At 41.2% G+C, this 12,215-nt stretch overlaps 1 protein-coding gene across 8 annotated transcripts in view; it reads left to right on the top strand.

Moving 5' to 3' along the window:
* Positions 1 to 12,215, top strand: part of NAV2 (neuron navigator 2) — a 332,059-nt gene that overhangs the window by 291,121 nt on the left and 28,723 nt on the right. For 5 of the 8 annotated variants that reach the window (XM_044436702.1, XM_044436706.1, XM_044436704.1 and 2 more), the window contains 6 exons: positions 1,639 to 1,750; positions 2,555 to 2,700; positions 4,616 to 4,624; positions 5,099 to 5,271; positions 9,626 to 9,779; positions 11,533 to 11,692. In XM_044436702.1, the coding sequence (XP_044292637.1) occupies positions 1,639 to 1,750; positions 2,555 to 2,700; positions 4,616 to 4,624; positions 5,099 to 5,271; positions 9,626 to 9,779; positions 11,533 to 11,692 (754 nt within the window). The remainder of the gene's footprint in view (positions 1 to 1,638; positions 1,751 to 2,554; positions 2,701 to 4,615; positions 4,625 to 5,098; positions 5,272 to 9,625; positions 9,780 to 11,532; positions 11,693 to 12,215) is intronic. The other 3 variants (XM_044436703.1, XM_044436705.1, XM_044436707.1) reach the window with 1 other exon arrangement.

Below are 12,215 nucleotides of genomic sequence, written 5' to 3'. Positions count from 1 at the left end.
GATGTGCTCTAAGTCCAAATACTTATCATAGATTAGTCCACACAATCCAAATCAGTGTGCTACAGATTAGCAGCCAGCACGCTATTGTGTGCTTGTTAGAGCTTGTGAAATTAGCTCATTTGGTCAGAGATATGAGTCATGCCTTAAGATGTGGGGAAATCAGGACGCAGAAACACACAAATGGCACACTAGACTCCAGCCAGCCTGACTTGAGGAATGTTCCTTCATGATGTGGAATGTGCTGATCATTTAGACCAGGGATGAGAAATAGGTGACTTTCCAGATGTTGTTAGACTGAAATTCCCATCAGATGTAGCTGACCTAACTACTGGTAAGGAACTGCAGCCCAGCAGCATCTGGAGAGCCACACATTGTTGTAGCTTGCTTGTTTGATTCATTTCTATACTGTCCAATGGCCAAAAGTTCTCTGGGAGGCTTAGGGACCTTTCCCTGAGTTAGACTATAGGAGTAAGCCCCAAACCAACCTACCAAGCCTGTTCACATGTACACTTACATTGTATCCTTACTGCTCCCTTTTGTATCTGTTGCCACTGTTGATTAGTTAGACAAAAACATGAGCAAACACTGGAATCTCGGACAAAAGAAGCCTATCTAGCTCCAGATAGTAGGCCTCTGCTCTAGTCTCCATTTAGACTCATCGTAGATTACCAGTTGAATATTTGACCTGCTAATAGATTGTACTTTCAACCTTCAGTGCTGTACAAGCTGCTTGAACACACTTTGGAGAATGTAGAAATAACATTTTGATATCCGTAATTTAAAATTTCTGTAAAATTGACACAAATGATTCAAACTGAAGACCCAATTTCAGTAACAGTTCTTAGAATTAGTAATTTGAGTGTATTAAGAAATTCATAAAAGAAATAGAACCAAAACTTCATTGTGAGAGAACAAGCCCAGATCTTGGTCACGAAACTGTAAGTGAATGTCCTTGAGCTACTATGCTTACGTTTCTGGAACTGTGTGCTACAAAATCCTACATTCTCTTATCACACAGCCGTAACACTGTTGTTAGAATGAACTCTGCAACCTGGAAATATATATTTTATCACACGAAGTCCAACATTTGTATGTTGTAACTAGAATTAAGTTCCCAAACCATGCATTTTAACTCACAAGTATCACCTAAAACTCAGATTTCACTACATTATCATCTATTTTATGTGTGGAATTCATGGATTCAGTGACAACAGATTTGGAAAATCTCTGCACTATTAAGCTTGAGCACTATGAATACAAAGCACATGTGAACATAAGAAAACCCTTGTTGGATCAGACCCAAGGTCCATCTAGTAGAGCATTGTGTAAACATGTTGCCACACCAACTGCCCACAAAATCCCTCAAACAGGATGGGTGAAAGACCTCCTCCTGTCCAAGCTCCTCAGCAACTGGTATATGCAGACAATCTCTGGTAAAGGACATAGCAAAGCACATAGCAAACAAGGCTAGCAGCCACTGAGAGCCTCCTCCCTTGTGAATCTGACCAATCTTATATTGTATTTACATTGTATCTTTTATATTGTATTTATTTCTGTGAGCCATCCCGAGGCTACATAGCAAGGGGACAGCATATAGAAACTTATAAATAAATAAATAAATTGTTTTTTCTTCTGCAGGATTCAGAACTGAATGAGTTAAGAAAAACTATTGAGCTACTGAAGAAACAAAATGCTGCTGCTCAGGCTGCCATTAATGGAGTTATTAACACACCTGAGCTCACCTGCAAAGGTAAAGGGAAAGATGCAGCCTTCGCTTTCAATAACAGTGTAGTGCTCAGAGGGCATTCATCCCCTTGGTAATAGCTGATGCAAACTTTGTTGCCAGAGATAAACTATATAATTATCAAATTGTCTTTTGATTTCTTTCATGGAACTGTAGGCCCACTTTACTAAGAGTGTTTATAGACTTGCCGCTTAGACCATCTGCATGATATTACAGTGCAGGATGTTCCACATATAGCACATGCATTTAATACAGAGTGGTTCTTACCCTAGTCAATGGCTGTAACAACTCTGGGGGAAAAGGACAATTAGTGGCAGTTCCTGCTCCGTCTTCCAAATAACCTTTCATTGATCCCTCACTCGCCTTTCTTACCTGCCTGCTTTCTCCTTCTTAACAGCTGAAGCCATGTGCCACCCACATCTCACCACCAGTTCCTCTTCCACCACTGTGGTAATTTTACGCAGTAGTCGCAGTGGCTCTACTTTGTTCGTCCTCCCTTGCCACTACTGCTTGGCTGTCCCACCTGTCAAGGTGCACTTCCTTCTGTCATCGCTACAGTGATCCCGTGTGAGCTGCTAGGATAGTATGTCAGCAGTGAAGGAGCAACTGAGGTTGTGTGTGGTGCAGGCAATGGCAGTAGAAAAACTATGGCATAGGGCAATGCCAGCTGCCCGCACTGGCTACAAAGGAGGTGATAGTGTTTGCTGATGGTAGCAAGGGGAGGTAGAGGAGAACGTACATGTAGAAGTGCAGATGGAAGGACTGGTGCTCTCTCTGAATGTATGTCATAAGGTCTAAATTGCTGTCTAGGTAGTGGAAGTGCCCAGACCAGCGATTTGCGGATCCGAAGACAGCATTCTTCAGACAGTGTCTCTAGCATCAACAGTGCGACTAGTCATTCCAGTGTGGGAAGCAACATAGAATGTGACTCTAAGAAAAAGAAGAGAAAGAACTGGGTATGTATATTTCAGCAGAGTATAACAAATGAATTAGATGATGCAGGGCATGAGTCAAACAGGCAATTGCCTACTGAGCTAAGATGGGTATTATAGATGTCCAATGAATGAATATTTTCTTGAACACATTTTGAAAACTAAAGAGTAGAAGCAGATAAACCCAAGGTATATGTTCCATGGGAGATCTCTAATTGAATCTCCATTTTATTTTTCCCACTGAAGTGCATCAACATTGGTTGCAAATTTCTCTGAACTATTTTCGCTGGAGCAGTAGGAGAGATTAACACTGGTGCAATTTTTAAACTGTGGGGTAGCCAATGGACAAACTGGATAGAACAATTTTGATCTACAGATAACCTGTGGTGAAGGATTAAATACACACACAGACCCTACTGCTTCAAATATATTTGTGTTGCCCTGCAGCTGCATTTTAGTGGGAGCACAGAGAAGAAGTTCAGTCACAGCCAGTATTGTTTGCCTTGAACTGCTTGTGCTGCTTGCTTCTTCAGTTTGAACATTTAAATCTAAGCACAATATATGTTAAGAATTCACGCAGAAAAGTATTTCATGCTACAGTAGTTGAAATGTAGGTGAATTTAAATAGAAATGAATTTCAGACTATGGTGGGTAATCATGGTTGAGATAAATGAGTAATATAGACTGCTGGTGTACAACTGCCTCAATGCCTTGAAATACCTGGTACAGCTGTTGAGCAAGTATTAATTACGTTTATTATTCCTTGAGGCCTTTTTTGTTTATCATTGTAAAAATGGAGATACCAACACAGAAATCTTGAAGGTTAATTTGTGATAGAAATGCTACCTGGAAATAATTGTTTTTCACTTCCCATTTCTTCTTTGCTCAACATTTATTGTATGCAAGGTCCCATGTGCTGGAGGAAAGGTACCCATCATCAAGCCCCATTTTTTGTGAAGCTATTCCTTCCTTAGTGACGTTGCTCTTTTGTAGTTTGAAGTGAAGCCTATAGTTCCTATAGTCCCTTTGAGTCTTAGGCTTCTGTGTGTTATACCCCAAATAAATGTATCTCACCCTGACTCAGATGGATTTGAGAACTCCAAGAAAGGGCTAGAGAGTAAGAGGAGATGCAGGTTCTATTCAGACTAAGGCTCCCCCTGTACCCACCATAAAATTGGTGTCCCCAAAACAATTAGTCTGCAGGTGAGTTTCCAGCATGGATGTGAAAAACTTTCACCTTCCCTAGCGCTTGATAGAGTTGTTTGAATGTGGGATCTCCCCTGAGACTGAATAATGAAACTTATTTCTCTAGTTATTTCATTGTCCCAGTTTTGGGGACACCCCAAGTACCAATACATTCCGGACCTCCTGGAATAGGAATATCATAGTGATGAGCAGAATCAGAGAGTTATACGTGAGCCTGATTTTGGTGCCTGTAATAGTAGGCAACTAATAATCATACCCTAAAGACCTTGCATCCTCCATTCATTTGGTAAAGACATAGAAGGGGACCAGGCTTTCTGGAGGCCCTTTAACATCTGCATATTCAGACTTCACACATAGGTCATATAGTTGCTGTCAGGTCCCCTGGTTGCATATGCAAGTTCTCAGAACATGCAGTTGCCTGGACATGTGGTGCAGATGCATGAAGACATTTGTGAGCAGTATCTTGAGAAGCTGTGTGACATTTTCTGCTGGGCTGATACAAAGGAATTTTGTTGCATACAATTCAATATAAAGTTTAGACTGAAATCTATCATTCCAGTTCTGTAAAATGTCTAAAGATGATGTTCTTTTAAACAAATCCCTTCCATTAAAATAATTTGTTACGTGTGCTGGGTTTTTTGGGGGGGGCGCTTTCCCTGTCACTGGCTTTACCTGTTAAAACTTGTCTTTTTTTCCTTCCCCCTTCCCTTTTTGCTTGCACTTCCTCTGGCAGGTCAATGAGGTAAGGAAGATGTATTTTAAATTCTAAAATGCAAGGCTAACTCATCCATTTATATGATTAACTCTGCCCACTTCAGTAACCTTGTCTGAGCCATGTCACTGCATAACTGCAACGTATTGTAACCCTGTAACTAAATTACTCTCGAGCTGAAAAGAATTTGCAATGTCTTACTAGTGGAAAGATGCACTTCAGAGCAGATCTTGTCAAATGCCAGCATAACAGCATTTTAGACTCTTGTCCTTTCTAAATAGGATGCAAAGACTTCAAGAAGAAGAAGATGAAAAGGAAGAAACTCTGCACTTTAGTTATTAATTACCACCAGAAAATGACCTTATGAAACCATTTTAAAAACTGTGTTGCATGCTAAGTATTCTTTCTTCCTCCTCTTTGTCTTCATTGTCTTCTACTTCTTCTTCTTCCAAACCATGATTTGTTATATTAATTATTTCTCTTGTTTTGGTCTTCTTCTTTCAGTTACGCAGTTCCTTCAAACAAGCTTTTGGTAAAAAGAAGTCCCCCAAGTCAGCATCTTCTCATTCAGATATCGAGGAGATGACAGATTGTTCTTTGCCTTCATCACCAAAACTGCATCACAATGGCTCAGTCATGTCTACACCGTTGCTGAGAACTTCACATTCCAATTCTCTGTGAGTTGTATTTCCATGCTAACACACACACACACACACACACACACACACAAACCTGTTAATCTAGTTGTTGCTGATTGCAAAGTCACGTCCAACCCTTCGCGACCCCATGGACAACATTCCTCCAGGCCTTCCTGTCCTCCACCATCCCCCGGAGTCCACCTAAGCTCACACCAACTGCTTGAGTGACTCCATCCAGCCACCTCATCCTCTGCCGTCCCCTTCTTCTTTTGCCGTCAATTGTTCCCAGCATTTGGCTCTTCTCCAGGGAGTCCTTCTTTCTCATTAGGTGCCAAAGTATTTGAGTTTCGTCTTCAGTATCTGGCCTTCTAAAGAGCAGTCAGAGTTGATCTCCTCTAAGACTGACTGGTTTGATCTTGCGGTCCAAGGGACTCACAGGAGTCTTCTCCAGCAGTTAACCTAGTAGCATTATATAAAAATTAAGTCTCATTTTGCTTTGGATTCTATGGGTAATAACCAGTGAGGCCCTTCTTCCTCTGCTGATTCTTTTGCACACATGGGACTCACCACTTGCATAATGGGGCAGTAGCGCTTCTAAAAATAACCCCATAAATGATTAGAAATGTTCATTAATGCATCTGTAAAGTGTGCTGAATTGACATGTTCCAGAAACTTTTTTCTGTTCATGTGGAAGAACATGTGAACAATGCTTGCACTGGATTTTGTTACTGCGTAGGTGCAATAGGATACTATCCTTTGAAGAGGCAAGAAACTGAGGTTCAAATAGATTTTCTTTACTGGATGTTCTTTCCTTTTTACTGTATGATCTTCTCTGTATGAAGCACCTTCTCTGCAATTTACACTTTTGTCCTTTTTTCACATATGTGTGAATTTTAAAACCCTTGTCTCCACACTCTACTTTTCTGCTGCCTCAGAGGAAATTGTCATATCCCTCAGGAAGGATATTCAACATTTTATTCTGAATCTTTTTATCTTGATCTCTGTTAGAAGGTATAAACCGATGTCCCCCTCCCTTTTTTTTTTTTTTTTGCTAATTCTGTTCTTGAACCTCCACTGCTACTATTCTCTTAGTTTTGTCCACCTTAGTGAATTCATTTTGCCTAAGTAAATTCATATGCCTTTTGTTCTCTTTATTTCTATATTTAAATCTAGAAAATTCATGCATTTTAGAGGGTGCTCATTGGATAGGCAAACACCTCAGTTTTGATTTGGGATTTTTTTTTCCCCCAGATATTGGAACATAAGTGTTAAATGTAAAGTAAGAATCTGAGCTCACCCTTCCTTTGCATTCTTCAGCCAGTTCATTTGAGAAACATATGAATTCGTTCAGCATATGCCTGAAAATTATAGCTTAGCTGCAAGAGAAATGATGAGAGGATAGTCATCAAACAGCCACTTTAGATCCTAGCTTTGAGGAATACTGTTTGGGTCTGGAGAAGCTGACACGAGTACTTGAAAGGATTCAAGAAAAAGTAGTGAATGTAAACAGTGCTTCAGATCTGTGGATATAGTAACCATTTCTGGCTTCTCTAGTCAAAGCAAAGTTCTCCTTTACTACTTAGTGAAGTGAATTGATCCATGTAGCATAAATAGAAATGAGAAAAAAGAGTCTATCTGAACATAAGAAAATCTCTGAATTATTGAAATTTGCATTCATAAGAAAAAAGGTACTAAAATTTTAGATATCAAATGATCATCTCTTTTCATTTTTAAAAGCTTACTTCTTTTCCAAAGCTCACCTGCAGCCATTTAATCTTACACTTTGAAACTGTTCTGTTCCTTTGGTATGGAATGTTAGGCAAAGCTTAAAGCCATGAAATCTATCATGTCTTTTAGACTGGCGCCTAGCATCAGTCAAACTATGCTATGGCAAGTCTGAACAAAGACCTGAGAAGATAGTAGAAGATTACAAAAGGGACATGCAGAGGATCAGTGTGCCTGGGGCTTCCGCCTTGATTTATTTGCTTTTCAGGTGGTGACCTCTATTAGATAACAGAAAGACACAACAAATACATAAAGGCAATGGGGCAGTTCGCAGATTCAGCCCACATAGTATTTCCAGCATGAAAGTCACCTAAGGAGGACTATATTTTCTGCAGGCCCGTTGTATGAAATACTCAAAACACAATTTTCTTTTGAAGTCTGTATTGCTTGAGGTTGGTTTCACTCCACTGATTTTGATTAACTTCCAGTCTGTTAGAATCAGTAGAAGTAAATATGATCTCCTTACTGGGAAGGTGGAGGAATTATATTTTGGTACTTTATTCTTCTTACACTGGAGTATTTTTTTTCTTTTTGAAGAAATCTTCTAACCTCAATCCAAAGCCCTGAAAATGCTCTAGTGTGAATTCCAGAATTTCCATACAAGGGTATTGCTTCCTTTCTGGAAACCCTAAACCAATAGTCTGGCTTGATTTACTGCATGTTCCTATGTTTCTAAGTGCTTTGGCAGGACTTCCCCTCTCTTTCTAAGCAGATCAGGACAAAGAGTGTCTAACTAAAAGTCTTTCTTACGCTAAAGCTGACCAGCCAGGGTTGGGTTTGTAATATAAGAGTACTGCAGAAGTCACTAACAAAAAGGAACACGCTAACTTAGAATACTGGCCATTAGGAAAATATGACTTGATGAAATGAAGCTTATTCCAAACTGAATCCCTCTCCTCCCTTCCAAACCAAAAAGAGTTTACTCTGCCTTCAAGGTGAATCATGCTGCTTATGGCTCAGTCACCTGGAGCATCTTAGCTTGACTCTGTATGGTCATATTCATGATACTGGCTCTGCATTTACCCTTACCAGGTGGCCCACTAGACTTTCCCATAGAGTCTTGGCAACTGCCTAGCTTATCTCTGGATCCTCTAGTCTTGGCAACACAAATGTGAATTCTAGCCAAATTTCCAAATTGGAATCTGATTTCGCAAACTTTAAAGGCTATTATTATAGGAAGAGTGGGCCAGTCCTCACACTGAGTTGCCTCAGATAGCCCAAAATTACTCAGTCTTCCCTCCGCAAACCATCCCAGAGCAACTCAGTAATGCTTTTGAGCCAGTCTCTCTGTTTAGAAAAAATAACAAGTCTCCACTAGTTTCCACCAGCCTACCAAATCCCTTTGTCTCAGCAAACCATCCTCCACACTGCCCTTCTCTTTTCCCACCTTGAGCCTGTGGTAGCAAGCAGGAACAGCAGCAAAGATGCATAGGGAAGGAGGTGAAGGAGGTTCTGTCTCTGTCCATCACCCAGACACACTGGATACTGATGAGATGTAGATGATACAGCACTGTAAGAAATGCATTTCTTCCAATGACTGCCATAGGTGAATCTCCTATGAAATACTTCAGCGACTACATCAGGATGACGGACACAGAGGAAAGAAGTGCAAATATCGTTCTCCTCTTGTTGCTTTTCTGCTGCTGCTCCCACCACTGTCACAGCTTTAGGGCAGGAAAGGGACATTTTGAGGGAGTGCAGGCTAGCAGAGATGATATTTGGGAAAAGGGAGTGCTGGAATACATTGGCAAATGGGAGCTTGAAGTTCTTCTCCAGCTTGTCTTTAAATCCAAGCAAAAGATCTTTTCTTCCTTCCTTCCTAAATATCCTCATCTCTCATTTGAGGCAGGCTTTTTATGAGCCTGAACTTGACCTCTGAGAATCTAGTCACTAACATAGACATTAAACAAGCTTTTTTCTTCAGAGGTCTTGTCTCACTTTGTTGTTTCTTGACTGCTTTATCATGAGACTGTTTTTGAACACTGTTGAAAGAACTGAAAAAGTATGTATTCACAACATGCCACAATATAAAAAATTGCCAGAAAATTGTACTGCTTTTTTATATGTTGGAAAGTAATTAAACCCAATTGAGTAAGACAAGAGAGAAGAAGGTGGTGGTGGTGGTGGTGGTTGGAAGCTGGTAACAAAAGAATGACGCTGTGTGTGCTGCTGCTTTTTCTAAAAACCTGCATAGTGTACAGCACACAGGAATTTTTCTTGCCTGAATGTGTATCAGATTGCTAAACCTTCCAGAATCATCCAGGGAGGCCTGGCTCTGCACTACCCTGTTCAGCGTTAAACCTCTCCTTTAAGATCATTGGTCTCCAGGTGGGCTTTGCCACTACACTTCCCCATTGTACTGGGGATTTTCAAGCTTAATCGTTTCCCCACAGAATGTTGTGCATCTATCAGCCAACTTGTCTGTTAAATCTAAATATAAGTCACAATCAAAATGGTGTTCTTGTTTTCTGATTCAGTTAACTGCTGTGGTGCAGTTTTTTTCTGTTGAAGCCAGGATATTAAAGCTTTAATTTGTGCTTGCCTTCAGAATTGATGCTTCCCACTATCTTCATGGCTAAGTGTTTATTTTTAAAATGTTTTCTTGCAGGATCTCAGAATGCCTTGATAGCGAAGCTGACACAGTTATGCAGTTGAGAAATGAGCTGAGAGACAAAGAGATGAAGCTGACAGATATCCGTTTGGAGGCCCTGAGCTCTGCCCACCAGCTTGACCAGCTTCGGGAAGCTATGAACAGGATGCAGGTGGGAGAGGATTTTAGTAATATGCCTCCCCTCCCCACACATACACATAGATCCATCCACAAAACCTAACATTAAACCTTCTCTGAAGAATTATACAGGCGGCTATATTTTTCATTCCAAAGGAAATACCAAGGCAATCACAGTAATTTTAAATCATAGTCATTAAAATTACCGGTGTGGTGTGGTGTGGTGTGGTGTGGTGTGGTAGATAGATGTTTGGAAAGAAGATCTGGATTCTAGTCCCTACTCAGCCAGATCACCTGGATGACTTTGGGCCAGTCACTGACTCTCAGTCTAACCTACATCACAGGGTTCTTGTTGTGTGGATAAAATATAGTGTAGGAGGACTATGTAAGCTGCCTTGGGTTCCTTGTAAGAGGAAAAAAGCTGGGATACAAACGCAATTTCAATTGGTGCAAAATAGAGCTGCCAGGTTGCTGACGGGGACGAGGCGTTATGCTCACATGACTCCAGTCCTCCATCAACTTCACTGGCTTCCCATTGAAGCCCGGGCCCAATTCAAGGTGCTGATTATGACCTATAAAGCCCTAAACGGCTTGGGTCCTGGCTACCTGAACGAGCACTTACGTCCATATATGCCCGACCGCCCTTTGAGATCTGCGGGAGAGTCCCTTCTCCGGGAACCCTTCATGAAAGAAATTAGGAGAGTAACTACTCGGAGAAGGGCTTTCTCTGTGGTGGCGCCCAACCTATGGAATTCACTCCCCAAAGAGGTCCGCCTGGCACCGTCGTTACTGGCTTTTCAGCGCCAGGTAAAGACCTTTTTATTTAAACATCATTTCAATTGTTAAAACATATGATCTGGCCAGGGCAACTTCTTCTTCCTTCTCTTTCTCCTCCTATATTTTTATTTACTTATTTTATAATGATAATTTTAATTTTATATGTATTTTTTGTATTTTTGTATTTAATGGTAATTTATTATGTTCTATTGCATTTCAATGTATTTTATTGTGTTGTAAGCCGCCCCGAGGTTTCGGCAAGGGGCGGCATAGAAATGTTATAATAATAATAATAATAATAATAATAATAATAATAATAATAATAATTTACATTTTCTGTAAACAGTGTCCAATTGGCTTAATTGGTGGTTGTGGTTTAGCACACAGACTTGGACTGGTGGGTTGTTCAGAGGCCCAGTGGTTAACCTAGTAGTCAGCCATGTGTTAATTGCTGGGTTGTTCAGTGTCTAAATAAGCCAGTAGTCCAGGTATTCTCATCATGCTCTCACAGTCCAGTTGGAGATTGTTTACAGTTGCTCACAAATCCAAAGTTGCTCGCAGGGTTAAGTCACCATTTTTTGCCCTCATGATCAGTCAGGACCTCATGGGTCCTCAAACTATGGCTCGGGGGCCGGATCCGGCCTGCCTCAGAGGTTTTCAACGCGGCCACCCACCTCACCTCCCGCATGGGGAGGCAGTGGCTTGCTCACACAGAGATCGTTTTGGACTCGCTCGGAGAAAACTGTCTCCAAGCAAGCAAGCTGCTGCATCGCAGCCTGGGCCCGCCGCGCCTGTGCGCCCCGTCCCTGCTCCTGCGCTGGCCCATGTGCCCCACTGGTACCACCTTCCCGGCCTGTGCCCAGCACCAGCACCTTTCAACTGGCCCCCTGGTGAAAAAGTTTGAGGACCCCTGTGTCAGGTCATTGATACATCTACACACTTTTGTAGAAAACACCAAAGGGCATGTGCCTTCACTTTCCTTCCTCAACCATTTGCTTTTTCTAATTTAGAGTGAGATTGAGAAACTGAAAGCCGAAAATGACCGTCTGAAGTCTGAAAATCAAGGCAGCTGTAGTAGAGCCCAGTCTCAGGTTTCCATTTCGTCCTCTCCACGGCAGTCTATGGGTCTCTCGCAGCACAGCCTGAACCTCACAGAGTCAGCCAGTCTCGGTGAGTACATGCAGTGGGCAGGTTTGATCCTGTAGTCATAAATAAATAAAAAGGGGTGCAGATGGCTAATGCATAAGGTGTGAAAGTGGAAGTGTTGGGATAAACCCTTCCATTACAATATAATCATTATATCTTTTACACTTTGAAGTGCAGCGTTCTGGCTATGACTTCAGCTATGCAGAAATGTGCTCAATCATGTAATTGCCCCTTTGCCACACTCAGGCTTTTTTCAAGAGACAACACTGTTATTTCCCCTTATTTTTATGTCTTTTCCTGGTTGGTAGGATGACTTTACATTTATGTATGTTTGAAGAATTGGAGCATGTACTTCACAAATTTGTAGGCACAGGAATTGGCAGTATTCACAAAATTAAACCTTCTGAAAAATCTCAGAATTTTTTCCTTTTTCCTCTTTTTGGAGGGGAAAACCATGTTTCTGTTCCATGTGGTGGCAAAGAGAAGCTGAAATGTAAGCCTACTGAAGCCTCCAAAATCAAAGTAGGGATAATAAGGATTTTCAGAA

The sequence above is a fragment of the Varanus komodoensis genome, unplaced genomic scaffold, assembly GCF_004798865.1.
Source record: "Varanus komodoensis strain SLA01 unplaced genomic scaffold, ASM479886v1 scaffold3, whole genome shotgun sequence".
Classification (NCBI taxonomy): Eukaryota; Metazoa; Chordata; class Lepidosauria; order Squamata; family Varanidae; genus Varanus; species Varanus komodoensis.
Note: the sequence above shows the minus strand (reverse complement) of the source record. Positions and strands in the feature narration are given on the sequence as shown.